The following is a 25,193-nucleotide window of genomic DNA, read 5'->3' as shown; positions in this document are numbered from 1 at the left end:
GTATAAAAGTATGTGGCTGGAAGTAGATCATGGCACAAAGCCTGAAGAAGAGAATGGGATGTTCATAACTGTACAGAGGAGCGTGTAATCATTTCATGCCTTGAAGATCATCTCATATAAATATATTTTTGCATTGGAGAACGTGTCCCATCATTTTTATTTTTTATATACATATATATATATATATATATATATATATATATATATATGTGTTTTATAGCAGAAAAAAGTTTATATTTATGTATATATGTGTGTGTGTGTGTATATATATATATATAAATAAATTTCTGTTATAAAACATATCCAATAGAAAAAAAAAAATGTTCTTCTGAAATTTAGGCTAATATATATTCTGCTACATATTTTTGGTAAAAAAAAAATCCCAATAAGTGTATATTGATTGGTTTGTGCAAAAGTTATCACGTCTACAAACTATGGGATATATTTACGTATTTATTTTTTACTAGTAATGGCGACTTATAGCAGGACTGCAATATTGCAGCGGACAGTCGGACACTAACTGACACTTTTGACACTTTGTGGGAACCAGTGACACTAGAGCCCTTTCACACTGGGGCGGTTTGCAGGCGTTATTGCGCTAAAAATAGCGCCTGCAAACTGACCTAAAACTGCCTCTACTGTTTCTTCAGTGTGAAAGCCTGAGGGCTTTCACGCTGAAGCGGTGAAGTGGTGCGCTGGCAAAAAACCTCCTGCAAACAGCATCTTTGGAGCGGTGAAGGAGCGGTGTGTTCACCGCTCCTTCACCGCTACTGCCCATTGAAATCAATGGGGCAGCGCGGCTATACCGCAGAAATACCGCGGCTATAAAATGCAACAGTGTATTTCTGATCTTCCCCCTGCTGGAGGCGGAGTCTTATCTAGATTGACAGGTCCTATCACACCCTCAGGACACCATCGGGTTACCTTGCTAGACCCGTCTAGTCTTGTGTTCCTTCATGAAATGTGGGCAGCTGGGAGAGGCATTGGACAGAGCAAGCAGCGGCACATGCACAATGGTGGCAACGCTGCTGAGGCATGGTCAGGCTGTAGTGTGTTGCCACGTGGAGCAAGGAGGTGAAATTAACTGGCAGGATCCACAGGTATTTTCTCTTCACTGGAATCATCTGCTGTCAGCTGCTGGGAGTGCAGGCAGGGATGGAGCTCATTCCAGCTCTGTGGATATGGATGTGAAGAAAGCCCAGGCTCTATCCTGGGCACACCCCCCAATGCGTTTCGCCCAGTGTTCAGGACGAACCGCGTTTGGAGCTGTGGCCTGGACAGAGCCCGGGCTGAGGCCGTTTTCATATTACACACACACAGGGGTTTTGTTGTGATGTATGGATTTTGACATTTACTTTTTCTAATCGGTACTCATAGACCATTTTCATAGGGAGCTATTAATATAAAAAATATTTTTGGATGTTCTGATGCTTTAACCTCCTCTTTGTTTTCATCAAAGTAATGATATGCAGCGAGTTGATTGGATGAGTCCTATTGATTGTGGGTTTTTTTTCTTGCAGGGAGGAGGAGGAGCAGCTGCGGAATAAGATCCGAGCGGACCATGAGCGCGCCCTCCAGGAGGCCAAGGAGAAGTTGAAGAAGTCTCGGGATGAGATCAGGGCCGAGATCCAGACTGAAAAGAGCAAGCTGATAGAAGAAATGAAGAAGAAAGATAATCCGCCCTTACCGCTGGCACCCGTCCCCAACCTGCCCGAGCTGAAGAACGGCGACCCTGGGGACCCAGAAATCCGAGAGAAACGGGATAAAATCAAGGAGGTGAGAGGGGGAAATGGGCAGTTCTATACGGTTAAAGTCCAACTCTGGGCACATAAAATGTTCTCACTTGCAGGGGGACCCCAGAGGAGGAGGATTGGGGCTACTCTGGGCAAGACCATTGCACCACGGGTGTTCTGTGCATCCCCATGTGGGCAAACTTGCATGGGTGTACTCTTAGGCTCCATTCACACCTGGGGCGGGCGTTCTGAATCGCAGCGAAACATGCAACGCGTTTCTGGTGCCCTTATTTCTCAATGGCACCCCAAATTGTGCGGCAAGCGTGACGCACATTTTGCTGCGATTCAGAATCACAGGCAGAATTGCAACAATTCCACCTGCGATTCAAAAGGCCCAGGTGTGAATGGAGCCTCAAATTGGTTCTAAGGGCTTTTTTTACCTTCATGTATTCTATGCATACAGTAGGGAAAATAATGATTTGATCCCCTGCAGATTGTGTAAGTTTTGCCCACTTACAAAGAAATGAAGGGTCTATAATTTTTATCATAGGTGTATTTTATATGATAGAGTCAGAATATCAACCAAAAATCCAGAAAAAAACACATAAAACAAATGTATTAAATGGAGTTGTAGTTCAGTGTGTAAAATAAGTATTTGATCCCCAAGCAAAACATGACTTAGTAGTTGGTGGAGAAAATCTTGTTGGCGATCAGAAGTCAGACGTTTCTTGTAGATGGTGATCAGGTTTGCGCACATCTCAGGAGGGATTTTGGTCCACTCTTCTTCTTTACAGATCTTATCTAAATCCTTAAGGTTTCTTGGCTGTCTCTTGGCAACTCGAAGTTTCAGCTCCTTCCATAAATCTTCTATAGGATTAAGGTCTGGAGACTGGCTAGGCCACTACATGACATTATTGTGCTTCTTCTTAAGCCACTCCTTTGTTGCCTTGGCGGTACATTTTGGGTCATTGTCATGCTGGAAGACCCATCCATGACCCATCTTCAGTGTTCTGGCTGAGGGAAGAAGGTTCTCATCCAAGATTTTACAATACATGGCCCCATCTATTGGCCCCTTAATGTGGTAAAGTCAGCCTGTACCTTCAGCAGAGAAACAACCCCAAAGAATCATGTTTCACCTCCGTGCTTGGCTGTAGGGATGGTGTTCTTAGGGTCATAGTCAGCATTTTTCTTCCATTAAACACGGCGAGTTGAGTTAATGCCAAAGAGCTCAATTTTGGTCTCCTCTGACCACAACACTTTCTCCCAATCCTTCTCTGAATCATTCAGATGTACAGGAACATCTGAAGTTGGCCAATGAACATGTGTCTTCTTGAGGAGGGGGACCTTGCGGGCTCTGCAGGATTTCAATCCATGGCGGAGTATTGTGCTACCAATGGTTTGTTTGGTGACTGTGGTCCCAACTGCCTTGAGATCCTTCACAAGCTCCTCCCGTGTAGTTCTGGTCTGATCCCTCACTTTTCTCATGACCATCCTTACCCCATGAGGAGAAATCTTGCATGGAGCTCCAGACCGAGGGCGATTGATGGTTATTTTGTATTTCTTCCATTTAATTAAAACAACAGTTGTCTCCTTCTCACCAAGCTTCTTGCTGATGGTCTTGTAGCCCATTCCAGCCTTGTGCAGGTCTACAATCTTGTCCCCGACGTCCCTGGACAGCTCTTTGGTCTTGCCCATGATGGTGAGGTTTGAAGAGATTCTGTGGACAGGTGTCTTTTATACACGTAATGAGTTGTCGCTAGGAGCATCTTCATATATTGACAGGACTAACCTGTGTACCACGTGAGCACCTACTGGAGACAGAATGATCGTTGGTTGGTAGGAGATCAAATACTTATTTTACTCACTGAACTGCATTGTATCGTGTTTTTTTTTCTGGATTTTTGGTTGATATTCTGTCTCTATCATATAAAATACATCTATGATAAAAATTATAGACCCTTCATTTCTTTGTAAGAGGGCAAACTTGCACAATCTGCCGGGGAGACGATCGTTATTTTCCCCCCACTGTACAAGAAACTTCCTGATAATAAAAGACAATTTCCTATTTTTGGTGATTCTGCAAACTTTTTATACGACTTGGGAGGATAAAAGAAGACGGAATCCTCCTCAGACGTGTGATCCGGCCATAGATGAGGCTTTAGATTAGAAGCTCTTTGAATGGTGTTGGCAGCGCTTTGTGTTGGTTTGTCGGGTCATGTCCCCTCCATCTTCTCCCTCCCTCTTCCTTCTATTACCTCATATCCCTCATCCTTTTTCCTCCCGCAGACCTCCTGACCCACTGCGCTCTTTCTGCCATGGTATCTGTGCCAGCCACTCACAGCTCCGTCTAATGGCAATTAAAAGCTTTTCTTCCTAACGAGGCTTCAAGCGCAGCAGGAGGGCCGCCAGTTCTGCTGCCAGCTGCCTGTCATTCGCTGCCTGTGAAGAGAGAGGGGGATGTCGGAGTGGGGGCGGGGGGGGGGGGGGGGTACACAGCCGGTGTGGAACGAAGCTGTCAGGATCGGGCATATGGGGGCAATAATGGCACCCAGCTTCTCATTTCCCGGGTTGTACAAATCTACAGCCCACTGACTTTGCCAGATCCAAATGACTTGTGTAATTAAACCTGTAATTTAATATTGAATGTAAGTACTTGGGGGGTGGGGGGGGCGATGCTGTGCAGCTTGACAGGATGGATATAAATTAATGATTTTATAAGAAATACATTTTAAAAAATCAGATTTTATTTTATTTAAATCAATTTTTTTTTTTTTTAATCAAATTTATTTTAATAAAATGCTTTTAGAGTAAAAATCTTTCTAAAGATAGTTTTCTATTTAAGATACATTAATAACTATGCCCCATTTCCATGCTGAATAAACTAAATTATGTAGCATGAGGCTGTATATTCTGCAATATTTACATTTTTGGTAAACTCGTTCAATGAATCCAAGCTCTGCAAACTGAGATAACATGCACTGCATTGATGCATTCACACAATGTCACTGTAACCATGAGATAAAACAAAGTTCAGGAATATTCCTTTATCCCATTGTTTTTGCAAATCTTATGTACACTACAAACTGTATGATTGGATCGGTTCGGATATCGCTGTTTTACTAACCTGACGGCTTATTATTCTAAATAGGAAACCTTCATTTTGTTTGCACAAATATTAAAGATTCTAACTACCAGAAAGAATTAGTCCTTACATATAAAGAGCACCTGTCACTTCAGATCCATCATGTCAGCGCCTGTTAGCGGCATCACTCACCTGCTGCCGCCACGTCCCTCACCTTGTTGTGTCACTGCCATTAAGGTGAATGGGACTGTCGGTGAGCCAACAGTGGGGTCAGAGGAGGAGCCAACAGTGGGGTCAGAGGAGGAACCAACAGGGGGTCAGAGACAGGGGGTCAGAGGAGGAGCCAACAGTGGGGTCAGAGGAGGAGCCAACAGGGGGTTCAGAGGAGGAGCCAACAGTGGGTTCAGAGGAGGAGCCAACAGGGGGTTCAGAGGAGGAGCCAACAGTGGGTTCAGAGGAGGAGCCAACAGTGGGTTCAGAGGAGGAGCCAACAGTGGGTTCAGAGGAGGAGCCAACAGTGGGTTCAGAGGAGGAGCCAACAGTGGGTTCAGAGGAGGAGCCAACAGGGGGTTCAGAGGAGGAGACAACAGGGGGTTCAGAGGAGGAGCCAACAGTGGGTTCAGAGGAGGAGCCGCTGCAGGACAGAGATGACAGTTGCTCTTTAAAAATTATGATTTAACCGCTTGGCATCCGGAGGCTGTCATATGACGTCCTCGACTTTCGGGGCTTATATCTGAATGATGTCTGAGGCTACAGACATCATTCAGATACCGGCATTTTCAGCCGGCGATTCCGTACACCATAAGAATGATCATAGCAGCTGTTCCGCCGCCCTCCGGTGCTTCTACCGACTCACCTCAGCGATCGGTGAGTCGGACAGCGGATCCGCCGGCGCCGGATGTTCACCATAGAGATTTCCGGAGGACCAGATGGTCGCCGGAGTCTCTATGATCGTTCGGAGGCCGGGCGCGATGTTATGACGTCACGCCCGGCCTCTGCATTCAAAAAAACGGCGCCGCTTTGGCTGTGAAGCGGCGATCGTTTTATTTATTTTTTTTTTATTTTAGGCTTCCCAGCCTAGAGGTGAGATGTGGGGTCTTATTGACCCCATATCTCACTGTAAAGAGGACCTGTCATGTCATATTCCTATTACAAGGGATGTTTACATTCCTTGTAATAGGAATAAAAGTGATCAAAAAAAAAAAAAATTTTAAGTAAAATTAACAATAAAAAAAAAAAAAAAAAAAAAAATTTTTAAAGCGCCCCTGTCCCCGTGAGCTCGCACGCAGAAGCGAACGCATACGTAAGTCCCGCCCACATATGAAAACGGTGTTCAAACCACACATGTGAGGTATCGCCGCGAACGTTAGAGCGAGAGCAATAATTTTGGCCCTAGACCTCCTCTGTAACTCAAAACATGTAACCAGTAAAAAATTTACCCTCCGGACTCTGTCTACCCTCCGGACTCCGTCTTCCCCCCGCACTCTGTCTACCCTCCGGACTCTGTCTATTGCTTGTCACGTATTTGCAATGATCAGCAAAGGCTTCATGAGAGCAACCTAGAAGACCTTCATAAATTGGCTGAGTCTCCTGTAATGGTCAATGAGCTTGCGAATCCATTACCTTCTATTTCTGAAGTGCTTTTCTCCCTCGAGACTCTGGGCTTTATCTGCTGTTGGGTCGGATGGTGAAGCGGCCATCTTCGGCACCTTACAGTAGAATTTTATATAGTGGTGCACCGAAATCAAAATTCGGTACCGAAAATTCAGGATGCACTTGACCGAAAACCGAAACCAAAATGGACCGCTTTTAAAAACCTTTTAAAAAAAAAAAAATTAAGGACCGCCCCTCCTGTGCAGAATTGCGTGTATATTTACGTGATTCTGCACTTCCGCCTAGGGGGGCGGGCGCCATGGGCAGCCTCATTACTCACAGCAGAAGCCGATGTACAGGGGCCGAGCAATGGATGTCCGCCGGCACCCAGCGGTAGTCGGGCAGAGACACAGAACTGAGCTCTGCCTATGTAAACAAGGCAGACCTCCGTTCTGACAGGAGGGGGAAAGGGATGGATTTTGTGTCCCTGCAAGGCAGGGAATACAATCTATAACCTCCCTTAGTAAAAGCACCTAACACAGTACACAAAAACACTGGCTAGGCACACATTTAACCCTTTGATTGCCCTACGTGTTTACTCTCTTCCCAGCCAGTGTCATTAGTACAGTGACAGTGTATATTTTTAGCACTAATGACTGTATTGGTGTCACTGGTTCCCACAAAGCATCAGATAGTGTCCAATTGTCTGCCTCAATATCGCAGTCCCGCTATAAGTCGCTGATCGCTGCCATTACTAGTATAAAAATAAATAATTCCAGTATATATCCCATAGTTTGTAAACGCCAGGGCAGGGACAAAGGTTGGCAGGAGGGGCAGCTGCCCTGGGCACTGTGGTATCATGTGAGGTGGGGGGGGGGTGCAACAAGGGGATTGGGGGGAGGGGATTTGTGTTCTAAGAGGGAATTTGGGGGTCTGCAGGGGGTAAGTATTCTAGGAGGGGAAATTTTGAGGGGTGCTAAGAGTGGTGATTTAGGGGCATTTGTGATGGGGGGGGTTTGTTCAGAGTATTTGGTGGCAATTTGTGCTGGGAGGGGAGGATTTGAAATGGCGGGGGTGGGGGGGGAGAGACATGTACTAGGATAGAACCTAGTCCTGGCACTGTTAAACAATATAACTTTTGTGCAAACGAATCAATATATAAAATTATTGGGATTTTTTTTTTTTTATACTAAAAACATGTAGCAGAATACATATTGGCCTAAATTTATAAAGAAATTTGATTTGAGTTTGTATAGTGGATATATTTTATAGCAGAAAGTAAAAAATATATGTATTTTTTTTTTTTTTTCAAAATTGTCGGTCTTTTTTGTTTTATAGCACAAAAAATATAAACGGCAGAGGTGGTCAAATACCACCAAAAGAAATCTCTATTTGTGGTTGAAAAAGGACATCAATTTAATTTGGGTACAGCGTTGCACGACTGTGCAATTGTCAGTTAAAGTAACGCAGTGCCGTATCCAGGATGGATTTGATTTAAATCATAATTTTTAAAGAGTAACCGTCATCTCTGACCGGCTGCAGGCTCCTCCTCTGACCCGAAGCTGCTCCTCCTCCTGTCCTGCTGTTGGCTCCTCCTCCTGTCCCGCTGTTGGCTCCTCCTCCTGTCCCGCTGTTGGCTCCTCCTCCTGTCCTGCTGTTGACTCCTCCTCCTGTCCCGCTGTTGGCTCCTCCTCCTGTCCCGCTGTTGGCTCCTCCTCCTGTCCCGCTGTTGGCTCCTCCTCCTGTCCCGCTGTTGGCTCCTCCTCCTGTCCCGCTGTTGGCTCCTCCTCCTGTCCCGCTGTTGGCTCCTCCTCCTGTCCCGCTGTTGGCTCCTCCTCCTGTCCCGCTGTTGGCACCTCCTCTGTCCCGCTGTTGTCTCCTCCTCTGTCCCGCTGTTGTCTCCTCCTCTGTCCCGCTGTTGTCTCCTCCTCTGTCCCGCTGTTGTCTCCTCCTCTGTCCCGCTGTTGTCTCCTCCTCTGTCCCGCTGTTGTCTCCTCCTCTGTCCCGCTGTTGTCTCCTCCTCTGTCCGGCTGTTGTCTCCTCCTCTGTCCGGCTGTTGTCTCCTCCTCTGTCCGGCTGTTGTCTCCTCCTCTGTCCCGCTGTTGTCTCCTCCTCTGTCCCGCTGTTGTCTCCTCCTCTGTCCCGCTGTTGTCTCCTCCTCTGTCCGGCTGTTGTCTCCTCCTCTGTCCGGCTGTTGTCTCCTCCTCTGTCCCGCTGTTGTCTCCTCCTCTGTCCCGCTGTTGTCTCCTCCTCTGTCCCGCTGTTGTCTCCTCCTCTGTCCCGCTGTTGTCTCCTCCTCTGTCCCGCTGTTGTCTCCTCCTCTGTCCCGCTGTTGTCTCTTCCTCTGTCCCGCTGTTGTCTCCTCCTCTGTCCCGCTGTTGTCTCCTCCTCTGTCCGGCTGTTGTCTCCTCCTCTGTCCGGCTGTTGTCTCCTCCTCTGTCCGGCTGTTGTCTCCTCCTCTGTCCGGCTGTTGTCTCCTCCTCTGTCCGGCTGTTGTCTCCTCCTCTGTCCGGCTGTTGTCTCCTCCTCTGTCCGGCTGTTGGCACCTCCCCTGTCCCGCTGTTGGCTCCTCCTCTGTCCCGCTGTTGGCACCTCCTCTGTCCCGCTGTTGGCACCCCCTCTGTCCCGCTGTTGGCACCCCCACTGTCCCGCTGTTGGCTCCTCCTCTGTCCCGCTGTTGGCACCCCCACTGTCCCGCTGTTGGCTCCTCCTCTGTCCCGCTGTTGGCACCTCCTCTGTCCCGCTGTTGGCACCCCCTCTGTCCCGCTGTTGGCACCCCCACTGTCCCGCTGTTGGCTCCTCCTCTGTCCCGCTGTTGGCACCCCCACTGTCCCGCTGTTGGCACCTCCTCTGTCCCGCTGTTGGCACCTCCTCTGTCCCGCTGTTGGCACCCCCTCTGTCCCGCTGTTGGCACCCCCACTGTCCCGCTGTTGGCACCCCCACTGTCCCGCTGTTGGCTCCTCCTCTGTCCCGCTGTTGGCTCCTCCTCTGTCCCGCTGTTGACTCACCGACAGTCCCATTCACTTTAATGGGACAGCTGGTGATGTGGCAGTGACGCAACAAGGGGAGGGACGTGGCGGCAGCAGGGGATTGGATGCCCGCTAACAGGCGCTGCCATGATGAATCTAAAATGACAGATGCTCTATATATGTAAGAACTCATTCTTGCTGGTAGTTAGAATTTTTTATATTTGCAAACAAAATGAAGGTTTCCTATTTTGAATAATAAGCTGTCAGATTAGTAAAACAGCAATATATGAACCGATTCAATCATACAGTTTGTAGTGTACATAAATTTTGCAAAACAATGGGATAAAGAAATATTCCTGAACTTTGTATTATCTCATGGTTATTGTGACATTGTGTGAATACATCAATGCAGTGCATGTTACATACCCTGTACAAATACACTCTCCTCTTTTGACCTTTCCACTACCGAAGAGGTCTCTAAAGTTTTCTCGGAAGCCCGCACTACCAGCTGTCCCCTGGATCCTGTTCCCTCATATCTACTACAGTCACCCTCTTCTTCTATCTTATGCTCCCTCACTCACATCTTCAATCGCTCCCTCTCTACTTGCACCTTCCCCTCCCCTCTAAAACATGCCCTGATCACCCCAATACTTAAAAAGCCCTCACTGGAACCCACCAGCCTGAACAATTAAGACCCATCTCCTTGCTCCCATTTGCGTCAAAACTTTTGGAACGCTTAGTCTACAACCATCTTGGCTCCTACCTCAGTGAAGATAACCTTCTTGACCCCTTACAGTCTGGCTTTCGCTTGCTACACTCCACTGAAACTCACTAATGACCTGCTAACTGCTAAAACCAATGGCCACTACTCCATACTCATACTACTCAACCTCTCTGCAGCCTTTGATGCTGTTGACCATCCCCCCCCCTCCTCAAAAAAACTCCACTCTCTTGGCCTTCAAGACTCTGCTCTCTCCTGGTTCTCCTCCTACCTATCACAGCGCTCCTTCAGTGTGACCTATAACTTTGATTCCTCCTCTCCACTTCCTCTTTCTGTAGGGGTACACCAAGGTTCTGTCCTCTGACCCCCTTCTCTTCTCCATTTATACTTCCTCTCTTGGTCTGTTAATAAACTCCCATGGCTTCCAGTACCACCTCTATGGTGACAACCGACAAATCTCTCTCTCTACCCCTCACCTCACTCCTTCAGTCTCCTCTAGACTTACTGACATATCAACATTGATGTCGCACCACTTCCTCAAACTCCATCTTTCTAAAACCAAGCTCATAATTTTTCCTCCAGCCCATGCCCCCCCCCCCCAACTTCTCCATCAAGATCAATAATACAACCATCTCCCTGCCCTCATGCTAAGGTACTAGGTGTAATCCTAGACTCTGATCTGTCCTTGTAGCCCCAAATCCAATCACTATCCAAATCGTCCAGACCAGTGGTTCTCAACCATGTCCTCAAGTACCCCCAACAGGCCTTGTTTTGGGAATTTCTCCTAGATAAAATAGCTGTCCAATATACCAAAATATTGATTGACTCTGATTTAAAGCACCTGTGCAAGATGAAGGTAAACCTGCAAACATGGCCTGTTGAGGGTACTTGAGGACTGGGTTGATAACCACAGGTCCAGACTTCACCTCCAAAACATCTCCAAAATACGCCCCTTTCTAACCATTGACACCACTAAACAAGTTATTCACTCCCTCGTTATCTCTCACCTTGACTATTGTAACTCCCTCCTCATTGGCCTACCTCTCCGCAAGCTATCCCCTCTTCAGTCTATCATGAATACCTCTGCCAGACTCATCCACCTTACCAACCGTTCAGTGTCCTCCACCCCTCTCTGCCAATCCCTCCACTGGCTTCCCATTGCCCAACGAATAAAATTCAAAACACTAACAATAACGTACAAAGCCATTCACAATTCTCTATCTCTTATCTCTACATCACCAACTTTATCTCTATCTCTTATCTCTACATCACCAACCTTATCTCTATCTCTTATCTCTACATCACCAACCTTATCTCTATCTCTTATCTCTACATCACCAATCTTATCTCTACATCACCAACCTTATCTCTATCTCTTATCTCTACATCACCAACCTTATCTCTACATCACCAACCTTATCTCTATCTCTTATCTCTACATCACCAACCTTATCTCTACATCACCAACCTTATCTCTATCTCTTATCTCTACATCACCAATCTTATCTCTATCTCTTATCTCTACATCACCAACCTTATCTCTATCTCTTATCTCTACATCACCAACCTTATCTCTATCTCTTATCTCTACATCACCAACCTTATCTCTATCTCTTATCTCTACATCACCAACCTTATCTCTATCTCTACATCACCAATCTTATCTCTATCTCTTATCTCTACATCACCAACCTTATCTCTATCTCTACATCACCAACCTTATCTCTATCTCTTATCTCTACATCACCAACCTTATCTCTATCTCTACATCACCAATCTTATCTCCACATATCACCCAAACCGTCCTCTCCGCTCCTCCCAAGACCTTCTGTTCTCTAGCCCCCTTGTCACCTCCTCCCATGCTTGTCTCCAGGACTTCTCTCCCGTCCTCTGGAACTCACTACCTCAATCTGTCTGGTTATCTCTTACTCTGTCCACTTTTAGGCGATCCCTGAAAACTCGTCTCTTCAGGGAGGCCTATCCTGCCTCCAGCTAACAACCGAATCTTCTACTCCCCTCATCCATTCATCCCTCACAGTCCCTACCTTTTTTTGTTTCACCAGTCCCTCCCTTTTAGATTGTAAGCTCGCAGGAGCAGGGCTCCTCTAACCCTCTTGTTTTGAATTGCACTGTTTGCGCAATGCTTTACAATGTAAAGGGAGACACTACACCAACTGTTGACGCTATATAAATCCTGTATAATTATAGTATCTCCTCAGCATGCAGAGCTTGGATTCATTGAATGAGTTTACCAAAAATGTAAATATTTCAGAAGCTACAAAAAGTTTAGCTGCTGACTTTTAATAAACGGACACTTACCTGTTCCACGGTCCAGCGATGCAGCCGCACGGAGCTCCTCTCCCTCTCCTCTCCTTGGCGCATCCCTTGCAACTGTGGGCACCCAGCTGTGACAGCTTGCGGCTTCGCGGCCGGGCACGCACTGCGCATGCACGAGTCGCGCTGCCTTCTCCCAGTAGACAGGCAATCTTCTGAGACCTGTCACGTGTCCCAGAAGATTGCCGAGAGGGAGAAACCGCCTAGGGGAGAGGAGGAGTCGCCTAGGCGGCCCATGGGCGGAAGGAGGAAGTGGGACAGGAAGTCCCTCACTAAAGTAGTCACCCACTCCCCCCCCCCAAAAAAAATGACATGCCAAATGTAGCATGTAAGGGGGGGGGGAGCGCTTAAAGCGGAAGTTCCACTTTTGGGTGGAACTCCGCTTTAATTTAAAAAAAAAATCAGATTTCAAATTTTAAAAATCCGCTATTGAGAAGCATGCTTGATAGAGGGAGAGAGCAGAGTGACAGATAAGCTCACACCAGAACACGGTGCGGGAAAAGTGCGTTTTTATGTGCTGCTCATTTCCTGCACCACATGGGAACGGGCTGCCCTTGTTAGGCATGCATTAGTGCCAATCATTCTTAATGGCACCCCGGGCACATCCCACAAATGCAGCACCATTTGAAATGAATGGGCTATCAGAAACGGAACATGCAGGAAACGCAAAAAGATACACGAGTTCCGATGTGAACCATCCCTTACTGTCCAACCACAAGCTGGGGGAGGAACAGGAGGTGTAGGTAGATGTAGGCACCACTTGAGTTGTATTGAGCAACATTCAAGCATTTATTCAGATATGTAACTGAGTAATCTGACCTAAACATATCACCCAACCACTCTTCATGCACCTCCCCCACATCTACAAAAAAAAAATCATGCCAATCACAAAAAAGAATGTGTCTGTATCTTTAATTATGTCCCCGGCCCATACCTCAGCCATATTTTTGGTCTTTGGGTTTGTGTTAAAGCCAGCTTCTATAGAAAAGGAATAAGCTATTGCAATGACTAGAACCCATCTGTCATTTAACGTGGGCACATAAGAGGGCCGGGGGAGTGGATGCAGCTCCTCACATATAAGGTCTTGAGATCCTAATGCACATATAAAAAAAAAAAAAAAACACTAGAGGGCGCCTCCATCTAAGTGTAGCAATTTATTAAAAGCTTTTACTCTGTTTAATCACTACACCTAGATGGAGGCGCCCTCTTGTGTGTTTTTTTTTTTTTTTTTTTTTTTAAAGTGAGCCTCTAGCCTGCTACTTGCTGTTGAATAACATACACCTACCACACTGCACAGCAAGAGGGTCACTTCACTAATAATAAGCATTGAGACACTGCTCATGTTCTCTCTGACCCCCCCCCCTTCAATATGCTGCCTAGACACTAGGAGCCAATCGGATGTGCTACATCTACATGGGCTGATAATGAACCTACTGATAGGAGGAGAGAGCAAAGGAATAAGCTCCTCAGTCTGCTGCTGCTCCTTTATTGTCCAATCACAGATGGTAGGCGGGGCCTGGACCAGGCCCTGCGGCTCTTATTGGAGAAGGTGAGGTCACCGGTCTGGCTCTGCCATCTGATGGGGCTGAGTATTTGGTCTCGTATTCCGGTTGGACAGAGAAAACAATTTCGGCACAATCCTTGCCATACATGTGGCCTCTCCCTGTACTGAGCCCTACAGTCAGGACTGGATGTTGGTCCTTGGTACCATCTCTTCCAGACTCTCTTTATATGCATTGAATGGTATTTTTGATGTCTTGGAATGAGTGTTTTTGTGTCATTTGTTTTTCTTTTACCGTCGGAAACATTAAAGACACAAGTGTGACGTAGAAAATTGGTGGTGTGTTCCCATGTAGGTGTTCCTACTGGGCGCCCTGGGGGAATTATTGGTCTTATTCAGCCCTTAGGGTAGTGAATCAGGGTGATGCCACGTGTCTCCCTCCCACACAGCTGTCCCCACCCCTGTCGTTATGCGTGTCACCTGGTAATTATGTCCCAACCCCCCCCCAAGGGAGTGTAACACGGCTATTTTATCTCTGCAGATGATGAAGCATGCCTGGGATAATTATCGGCAGTACGGCTGGGGCCACAATGAGCTCAAGCCCATCGCACGGAAGGGCCATTCCACAAACATTTTCGGTAAGTCTTGTCTGCTGGTCAACACCCTGCCCTGTGCTCATCACAGATATACACATGTGTCTCTGCAACAGAGGATTCTGGGTAACGTACCCTTATCACACACACTACTGTATATAGAACTATCACTGCAGCCGAGGATTCTGGGTAAGCTTTGATCACACATTATATAGAACTATTACTGCAGCCGAGGATTCTGGGTAACCTTTGGTGATCACACATTATATAGAACTATCGCTACAGCCGAGGATTCTGGGTAATCTTTGGTGATCACACATTATATAGAACTATCGCTACAGCCGAGGATTCTGGGTAATCTTTGGTGATCACACATTATATAGAACTATCTCTACAGCCGAGGATTCTGGGTAAGCTTTGATCACACATTATATAGAACTATTACTGTAGCCGAGGATTCTGGGTAAGCTTTGATCACACATTATATAGAACTATTACTGTAGCGGAGGATTCTGGGTAACATCTCCTAATCACATACTAGGTAGAACTGTTGATGCAGCATAGGATTCTGGGTAACCTTTGGTGATCCCGCACTATATAAAACTGTCACTGCAGCCGAGGATTCTGGGTAACATCTCCTAATCAAACATTATGTAAAACTGTTGATGCAGCCGAGGATTCTGGGTAATCTTTAAATGTTCACATAAAATCTAGAACTGTCACTGCAGCTGAGGATTCTGGGTGGCATCTCCTAATCACAGGCATATGTAGAACTGTTGCTGCAACTGAGGCTTCTGGGTAACCATTGGTGATCACATACTATCACTGCAGCCAAGGATTCTGGGTAACATTTCCCAATCGCCCATTATATAGAACTGCTACTGAAGCCGAGGATTCTGGGTAACCTCTACTAATAACGTTCTATATAGAACTGTTGATGCAGCCAAGTATTCTGGGTAACATCTCCTAATCACACACTATGGAGAACTGTCACTGCAGCTGAGGATTCTGGGTAACATCTAATCACACATTATGTAAAACTGTTGCTGCTGAGGATTCTGGGTAGCTTTTAATGGTCACATATAATATAGAGCTAGCACTGCAGCCGAGGATTCTGGGTAATCTGTGGTGATCACACACTATATAGAACTATCACTGCAGCCGAGGATTCTGGGTAATCTTTGGTGATCACACATTATATAGAACTATCACTGCAGCCGAGGATTCTGGGTGACGTCTTCCAGTCAGGCTCCCTGCTTGTCCTGGTGACTGTTGTCACTGAGACTAAAAGTGATGGAAAATCCACAATTTTGAGTTGTCACCTAAAGGGAAGATGACGGTGAATCTCCCAATGGGGACACATCTTTGGTGACAACTGTCTCTCACTTCCTTGTTGCCTCTGTAGAATAGGATGTGAAGGGAAATCTCCTGAGGGGGACACAGAAATGATAATCTGCCAGAAGTTTTATTATTTTCCTGCTCTATTCATAAGAAGAGCTTTACCTGCCGTGTGACAGAGAGCCCACGTTCTGTCTGCTCTGCCCCCCCTCCTCCTCCTACAGCTGGGACAGCACTGCCCCGTGTGGTCACATGAGGTGCCTCTGCCAGCACATTCCTACTCGGATCGTGTTGCAGTAAGAGGATTGTTGTTGAGGTCTAAGCTTGTTTGCACAGCCTGGTTTGTCCAATCCGTTTATGTGTCTGACCTCACTGGGCATCTGTCCTGTGTACTGGCAGCGGGTTAACCCTGTAAGGTCCTTCTCATCATGCCCTCTGTCTTATCTCTCTCTCTCTCTCCAGGGAATTCCCAGATGGGGGCCACCATCGTGGACGCCCTGGATACTCTCTACATTATGGGTCTCATGGAGGAATTCCGGGACGGACAGGAGTGGGTGCAGAACAATCTGGATTTCGGTGTGGTGAGTTCCCAGCATATACTTCTCTTTCCTTCACCATCCTACCTGCCGATACGTTCACCACCCGGAGCTGAGAAGAAATCCCTGGCAATCCAGTATAGGGGGGCACTATGTGACTCTAACAACATGTGACAGTGCCGGGCCAATCAGCACGTTCACACAAGTATTCCATAGCCCTTGCAAGCGGTGACTCCGCCCACTTGTAGCTTACATGGGGCTTCCCTTCATTCCCAATGGATCAATGTATCAGTAGGGTAATGAAAAGAAGATCAATGCTGCAAGAGAGAAATTAAAGTGAATCTGTTGCTTGACACAAACTGGCTGCCCCGTTTTTTTTTTTCTTGACAACAAGCTTTATTGCAAGCAGTGCAAAGTCACAACACCAGACTGTGGCGCATCACTTACTGCTTGACCCTCTCCTGTTCCTCCGAAGCTTTTCTCCCCAGTAGGGGCTTGGTCATGAAGTTGGAGTACCAGAGCAGGGTGGGGGTTACCTGGCCATGAGGGAACATGTGACGTGCTCTCCAGTGCCGCACCCAGGGATGATGAGCCCCTAGTCACATAGCCTAGATGCTGTCACATAGTGATTGCACCAAGGTATAGCCCATTACTGGGTATTGTGGGTAATTGCTAATAAAATGTAGTGCTAGTAAAAGGTAGTGGAACAACAGGAGCACTCTAAAATAATATACGCATCAGAGGGTGTTGGAGGCCGGGCTTGTGGTTTATTCATTGACTGGTTTTACACTAAGCTGTAAAAAAGTCTGTAAAGATTTCAGAAAACACACTAGTAAGGTGTTTCTACACTCAGTACTGTGCATGCGTGGTTTTTCTCTATACTGCCTCAGTCAGGCCTGCTGGGGGATGGCTTCTCTCTTTGGGTCTATTATGGAATAAGCCACACAAGCACAGTACTGCTCGGATTGCTGGCTCAATGAAGAATAGGACCACTATCTGGTTCATTGTAGGCCGCAGCTCTGGATGCAGGTCACCCACTGACAATAGGCCTGTAGTGGGCAAAGAGGGACAGTTATTTCTGTCATGGGCAGGATGAGGGGCAGCTGGGGAGGTATTACTGTCATGGGTGGGATGAGGGGCAGCTGGGGAGGTATTACTGTCATGGGCAGGATGAGGGGTAGCTGGGGAGGTATTTCTGTCATGGGCGGGATGTAGGGTAGCTGGGGAGGTATTACTGTCATGGGCAGGATGAGGGGCAGCTGGGGAGGTATTGCTGTCATGGGAGGGATAAGGGGCAGCTGGGGAGGTATTACTGTCATGGGCAGAGTGAGGGGCAGCTGGGGAGGTATTGCTGTCATGGGCGGGATGTGGGGTAGCTGGGGAGGTATTGCTGTCATGGGAGGGATGAGGGGCAGCTGGGGAGGTATTACTGTCATGGGCAGGATAAGGGGCAGCTGGGGAGGTATTACTGTCATGGGTGGGATGAGGGTCAGCTGGGGAGGTATTACTGTCATGGGCAGGATAAGGGGCAGCTGGGGAGGTATTACTGTCATGGGCGGGATGAGGGGCAGCTGGGGAGGTGTTACTGTCATGGGCAGGATAAGGGGCAGCTGGGGAGGTGTTACTGTCATGGGTGGGATGAGGGTCAGCTGGGGAGGTATTACTGTCATGGGCAGGATAAGGGGCAGCTGGGGAGGTATTACTGTCATGGGCAGGATAAGGGGCAGCTGGGGAGGTATTACTGTCATGGGTGGGGTGAGGGGCAGCTGGGGAGGTATTACTGTCATTGGCAGGTTGAAGAGGGCAGTTAGAATCAACATTTGTTGTGTAGTTGTCCTTTAATAAACGGTGACTACACTAAATACTACTGGGTCAAGTCTCAAGATGGTGGTGACCATGCCAACTGGAAAGGAACTGTTGTAGTCCATTTAGGCCACATAAAGATTTGTTGTATGGTTTCTCCATGTAAGCTATGGGCTGTCTTTCTCTATCTTGCAGAATTCAGAAGTTTCTGTGTTTGAGGTGAACATCCGATTCATTGGTGGCTTACTGGCTGCATACTACCTGTCCGGACAGGAGGTGAGAGTTTGGATAAGCTTCTTTTGTTTTTTGTTTTTTTTTTTAAAAAAAAGAGTTGTCAGTGGTGGGTCACTGCTCGGTGGGTACAGGGCACTTCCTGACCTCAATCTTGTTAGTGGTGGTGGGTCGCTGTGCAGGGGGGTTATAAGAGCTTCCTGGACCCCATTCTTGTTACCTGTTAAGTTCTGATGGCATTTTGAGAATGCAGAATGCCCGGGCTATACTCCCTTTGGAATTTGTATTTACACGGCTCCAGAAACACTCTGTATGGCAGTAGAATGAACCTGTCCTCAGTCTTATGGCCGACATCTTGAGGGACCTTGTATTATTACCTCAATTGCCCAGATCCAGCTCAGTGCCGTAGCTGAATCTTTCCCTTCGCTGTTGAAGGCCTTGATTTGAGACCGTGTTGCCACTGCTGCAAATGGCACTGCTGCAGAGAGACCAGTGCTGTATTGGAGTAGTCTAAAATCAGGAGACTGGATTGGCCAGATCTCAGTCCGACTAAGAATATGTGAAAAAACTTTACGACTGCTGTTCGTGAACGATCCTCCGCAAAGAAAGAGCTGGAGAAGTTTTGCCAAGAACTATTGACAAAAATGGCCGGTCTCAGCCAGGCAAAGTTGGCGGCGGCGGCAGCTCACTTAGAACAGAGTCACAACTCTAATTGCAGCCAACGGTGCTCTAAGCCAGTCCTGATAAAGGTGTCCTTTGTGGTCTTCTATTAGAAAAAGGGATTGCGCAAAGTCTTGTAACATTTGAGGTGTAAGCATATATTTAGTGTACCGTATAGACTATAAGCCGAGGCACCTAATTTTACCACAAAAAACTGGAAAAACGTATTGACTCGAGTATAAGCCTAGGGTGAGAAATGCGCAGCTACTGTAAGTGAAAAAGAGGTTCAACAATGCCCATTTGCAGCCTCACTGTGCCTATTTGCAGCCATAGGTCCACCGAACTTCAAACTCGGTAGTTAAGGGTTTCTAGATGCCCCCTAGCTGAAGCCAAAATTTGGGGTATTTGGACCCAAAGGGTCCTGAAATGACATTGCTGCAGATGGACACAGTTGACCGACTTTGGGGCCCCGTATCTCGGGGCCACTTGGTACTAGGAACCCCAAATTTGGTGTGCAAACCCAGTGGAAATAGCACTACAACATATCCAAGCTATGGTTCCTAAAACTAAGTGGCCCCGAGATACAGGGCCCCAAAGTTGGCTCGGAAAATGTCAAGCACTTTTCTGCAGCAGAGAATGACGTTTTCCGAACTGAATTTGGGGCCCTGTATCTCGAGGCTACTTGGCACTAGGAACCCCAGCTTTGGATATGTTGTAGTGCTAGTTCCACTGGGTTTGCACATCAAATTTGGTGTTCCTAGCACCAAGTGGCCCCGAGATACTGGGCCCCAAATTTGGTTCGGAAAATGTCAAGCACTTTTCTGCAGAAGAGAATGACATTTTCTGAACCAACTTTGGGGCCCCCGTATCTCAGGGCCACTTAATGCCAAGAACTCCAGCTTTAGATATGTTGTAGTGCTAGTTCCACTGGGTTTGCACACCAAATTTGGGGTTCCTAGCTCCAAGTGGTCCAGAGAAACGGGGCCCCAAATTCAGTTCGGAAAATGTAATTTTCTGTTGCAGAAAAGTGCTTGACTCGAGTATAAGCCGAGGGGGGCACTTTCAGCACAAAAAAGTGCTGAAAAACTCGGCTTATACCCGAGTATATACGGTAAATAAATGTAGCGCTATAACAAAATATAATATAAACACACATATCAAAACTTAATAGTGTTCAAAAATTAGTGAATGTTGAAATCCAACCAATATAATATAGATGTGAAAAACTAAAATAATATAAATGTGATAAAGTCCAAAAGTGAAATGGATAAAAAAGTCCAGCTGAGAAGTGAAAAAAATCCTCCAACGTGTAATTCCACCGCTAGTGAATCCTTGAAGTGAAAAAGATTGAACACTCTTACCGGAGCAGGTGGATTTGGATGTCGGCGACACCGAATCAGACAAGCTTAGAAATCCAGATGGATGGCTCTCCCAGATGAAGGTAGGGACCCCGGATCTCAGAAGACATCTCCTCTTAGTCTGAACACATGAGAAGGTTGGATGAGAGATTTTTGATGTTTCTATTGGATGTGTCACTTCTTCGGTTTGGTGGATACTGCTGAGGTTGTTCCAGCCAAGAGGAGATGTCTTCTGAGACCCGGGGTCCCTACCTTCATCTGGGAGAGCCATCCATCTGGATTTTTAAGCTTGTCTGATTCGGTGTCGCCGACATCCGAATCCACCTGCTTCGGTAAGAGTGTTCAATCTTTTTCACTTCAAGGATTCACTAGCAGTGGAATTACACGTTGGAGGATTTTTTCACTTCTCAGCTGGACTTTTTTATCCATTTCACTTTTGGACTTTATCACATTTATATTATTTTAGTTTTTCACATCTATATTATATTGGTTGGATTTCAACATTCACTAATTTTTTAACACTATTAAGTTTTGATATATGTGTTTATATTATATTTTGTTATATCGCTACAATTATTTACACTATCTTATTTGAATACTTGTCACATTCCTGTGTAGCAGGTTTGTTGTTTTTGATTCTCACTGGGTTAGAGCAGTTATATTACAATTTTCAGTAAGCATATATTTGCCCCTAATTGGCAGGATGGTTGCTTCCTGACAGTCTGAGGGTCATTTATCATCAATATGGAGTATTACTGGGGGTGGGGGGGGCCTTATGTAGGACTCTGGAGCAGAGCCATGTGCCCTTATCTCCCATAGCAACAATTTAGCTGCTAGCGGGGGAACATGTATGGCACAATTTCAGTCCCTGTGGGGACTGTTTGGGCTGCAGATTGTGCTGAACGCATGGAGCAGCATTGTGTTCCATCCCAGTAAGGCAGAGCTGATCATCTCAGAGGTTACAAAGACATGCCTGCAAAGCACAGAAAGGAACTAATAAAGGAATGTGGAGGGGGAATGCACTCTGAACGCTGATCCTTTCCATATTTTATTAGAAGACGGCCTCGGGGAGCGGCACGGCCTGTTATAAGTTTGGTTTAGTCACACTGTGTGTATGGATGTTTATAAATTACATCTGATACTTGATTGTGAGGACCATCAAACACATGCCGCAAATGATTGAAATCTGACAAAGGAAGGATGCGCTTTTTTATTTTTTTTTCTCCTCCGAGTGGCGCTTTGTTTTCATGGCTGCTGCACGTTCCACTCCTGTTTTTAATTCAAAGGCTGTCAATGTGAAAGCATCTGAAATACGTGGCACACACAGGCCATATATTCCACATGTTGCTGCAATCCGTACTCTGCTTCCTCTTTAAAGATTGACGGTGATGTGGAAGAAAGAAAAGGGAACTTTCACAAACAGTAGAATTTTTTTTATTTATTTTTTTCAAACAAAGCGTAAACATTTGTTTCACCAGAATGCATTCAGTTTGGATTTGCTTCCTATATAGATAGATAGATAGATAGATAGATAGAGAGAGAGAGAGAGAGAGAGAGAGAGAGAGATAGAGAGAGAGAAAGATATATATATAGAGAGAGAGAGAGATAGAGAGAGATAGAGAGAGATAGAGAGAGATAGAGATATATAGAGATAGAGATATATAGAGATAGAGAGAGATAGATATAGATATATATATATATATATACAGCCGTGGCCAAAAGTTTTGAGAATTACACTAATATTAATTTTCACAAAGTCTGCTGCCTCCGTTTTTATGATGGCAATTTGCATATCCTCCAGAATGTTATGAAGAGCGATCAGATGAATTGCAATTAATTGTAAAGTCCCTCTTTGCCATGAAAAATGAACTTTAATCCCAAAAAAAACTTTTCCACTGCAATTGTGAAGAAGGCTTCAGGACTTCCAAGAAAGTCCAGCAAGCGCCAGGACCGTCTCCTACAATTGATTGAGCTGCAGGATCGGGGGGCACCACCAGGGCAGAGCTTGCTCAGGAAGGGCAGCAGGCGGGTGTGAGGACATCTTCACGCACATCTTCAGTAAGGGGAAGACTTTCGGCTAAGATCAAGTGTAGTATCTGTTCTTATTGGTTGCCAGAAGAGGTGCTGTGCTGCTCCCAAAGGGGAGAGCTATGCAAATCCATTGGTGTAATTGTACTTGGAAGGGCGGTTTAAGCAGGGACTAAATCAGGCCACCCGACAGTAACTGGGGACTGATCAATGGTTGAGTCTGAGCCGTCTGGAAGGGTGCTCCTGGTGAGGATTGGTGCTGCACCGGGTCTGGCTGAAGGGTCGGGTCCCTGGCCTTCTGGCCTAGATTGGTGTAGTCCGTTTTTCAGGAGAGAACACTGGCCCCCCTTTCCCCCCGGGGGGGGGGGGTGGTTAGTACTTCCCGAATGTAATTGGGTAGGAGTGACTGGAGCGGTGGTTGAGCCTTGAGTTCAGGGGCTCTCCTTAAGCTCTAAGAACTCCAGGCCTTCTTGGTTAGGGTTGGGGCTGCACTGACTGGGCTGTTGGTCAGGGTTGGGAGAAAAGCCCGTGGTGAATGTGCCCCTGGAGACTTTAAACTTCTAATCAAATACGTCACTTCTCCTACTATTCATTCACTTGTGTGAGTAAATTTCCCTTTGAGCTACTGAGCTCTGTAAAGATTTAATGAAATAAGTAACTACTTTCTCTACTCATTCACGTGTGTGTGTGTACATTTCTCTTGAGCTACTGAGCTCTGTAAAGATTTAATGAAATAAGTAACTTCTTTCTCTACTCATTCACGTGTGTGTACATTTCTCTTGAGCTACTGAGCTCTGTAAAGATTTAATGAAATAAGTAACTACTTTCTCTACTCATTCACGTGTGTGTGTGTGTGTACATTTCTCTTGAGCTACTGAGCTCTGTAAAGATTTAATGAAATAAGTAACTTCTTTCACTACTCATTCACGTGTGTACATTTCTCTTGAGCTACTGAGCTCTGTGAACATCTAATGAAATAAGTCACTTCTCCCACTACTATGTTCACATATGTGTGTGAATTTCCCTTTGAGCTACTGAGCTCTGTAAACATCTAATCAAATACGTCACTTCTCCCACTACTCATTCACATGTGTGTAAATTTTCTCTTGAGCTTCTGGGCTCTATAAACATCTAATCAAATAAGTTACGAATCAAATAAGAGAAGTGACTAACGTGATTAGATGTTTACAGAGCTCAGTAGCTTAAAGCGAACCTTGAGTCATTTTTTCAACTTTCCATCTATTAAATCTTCTGTCCTTGTTGTTGTTTTTACTTTGGATAATAAAACATTTTTTTTCTGCCAATAAATTCCTTATACAGCCCACTTCCTGCTTCTTGTCTGGTCATTAGCCTAGGCTTATGACATAATTTACAGCTCTTTCTTTCACTCTCGTGAGAGTTTGCCAGGAGGGTGGAGGAGGATGAGTCATAAGAGGGCCAATGAGAGCTGCAGGGCTGGAGGTGTGCCTTTGTGTGTCTGTGTAAATCTAGGAAGTGAACAGGCAGCAGCTGAAGCTGGCCACAGTTAAAATTTCTGCAGCATATTTGGCAACACAGAATCCACAGTATATATAAAATAATATGTAAAGAGGTTGGATGGAAGCTTCAGAATGGCAAAGATGTTTTTATTACAAATTATGTGCGCAGACTGCAGTTTCTCTTTAAGGGGAAATTTACACACACAAGTGAATGAATACTGGGAAAAGTAACTGATTGGATTAGATGTTTCTAGAGCCCAGTAGCTCAAGAGGAAATTTACACACATGTAAATGAGTAGTGGGAGAAGTGACGTATTAGATTAGATGTTTACAGAGCTCAGTAGCTCAAAGCGAAATTTACACACACATGTGAATGAATAGTTGGAGAAGTGATGTATTTGATTAGAAGTTTACAGAGCTCAGTAGCTCAAGAGGAAATTTACACACATGTAAATGAGTAGTGGGAGAAGTGACGTATTAGATGTTTACAGAGCTCAGTAGCTCAAAGCGAAATTTACACACACATGTGAACATAGTAGTGGGAGAAGTGACTTATTTCATTAGATGTTTACAGAGCTCAGTAGCTCAAAAGGAAATTTACGCACACAAGTGAATGAATAGTTGGAGAAGTGATGTATTTGATTAGAAGTTTACAGAGCTCAGTAGCTCAAGAGGAAATTTTTACACACGCAAACGAGTAGTGGGAGAAGTGACTGAAATGGCTTACTCTTATTTCACTGCACACTGTGAGCTTCTCCCAATGTGCATTAGATGCTCTTTCCTCCCCAGCCCGACTGTCCCTGGTCTGCCCCTTTCATCACATGTGGGTGTTACCTAGGGTGATCTGCTGTACTCAGGAAGCTACGTACAGCCCCTCCTACCAGCCATATTGACAGCGTTGCGTAGGAAAACACAGAGGTCCAGTGATGACATCACTGGATCGAATATAAAGGAATGTAAAACCAGAAATGTTTTGTACAAATGTTATTAGCATATTGACAAAAGCGAAGGCAAAATAGAAGCTTCAGCTTTAAGGCCTGCTGTACAGCCGTGGCCAAAAGTTTTGAGATTGACACAAATATAAATTTTCACAAAGTCTGCAGCTTCAGTGTTTTTAGACCTTTGTGTCAGATGTTACTATGGGATACTGAAGTATAATCACAAGCATTTCATAAGTGTCCAAGCCTTTTATTGACAATGACATGAAGTTTATTCAAAGAGTCAATATTTTCAGT

At 45.8% G+C, this 25,193-nt stretch overlaps 1 protein-coding gene across 2 annotated transcripts in view; it reads left to right on the top strand.

Annotated features, from left to right (window-relative positions):
* MAN1A2 (mannosidase alpha class 1A member 2) overlaps nt 1-25,193 on the top strand; it is a 162,070-nt gene that overhangs the window by 109,883 nt on the left and 26,994 nt on the right. For both annotated transcript variants that reach the window (XM_073617528.1, XM_073617529.1), the window contains exons 2-5: nt 1,521-1,776; nt 14,475-14,571; nt 16,327-16,445; nt 18,399-18,479. In XM_073617528.1, coding sequence (XP_073473629.1) covers nt 1,521-1,776; nt 14,475-14,571; nt 16,327-16,445; nt 18,399-18,479 — 553 coding nt within the window. The remainder of the gene's footprint in view (nt 1-1,520; nt 1,777-14,474; nt 14,572-16,326; nt 16,446-18,398; nt 18,480-25,193) is intronic.

Source organism: Aquarana catesbeiana, linkage group LG02, assembly GCF_042186555.1.
Source record: "Aquarana catesbeiana isolate 2022-GZ linkage group LG02, ASM4218655v1, whole genome shotgun sequence".
In the NCBI taxonomy this organism is placed as follows: Eukaryota; Metazoa; Chordata; class Amphibia; order Anura; family Ranidae; genus Aquarana; species Aquarana catesbeiana.
Note: the sequence above shows the minus strand (reverse complement) of the source record. Positions and strands in the feature narration are given on the sequence as shown.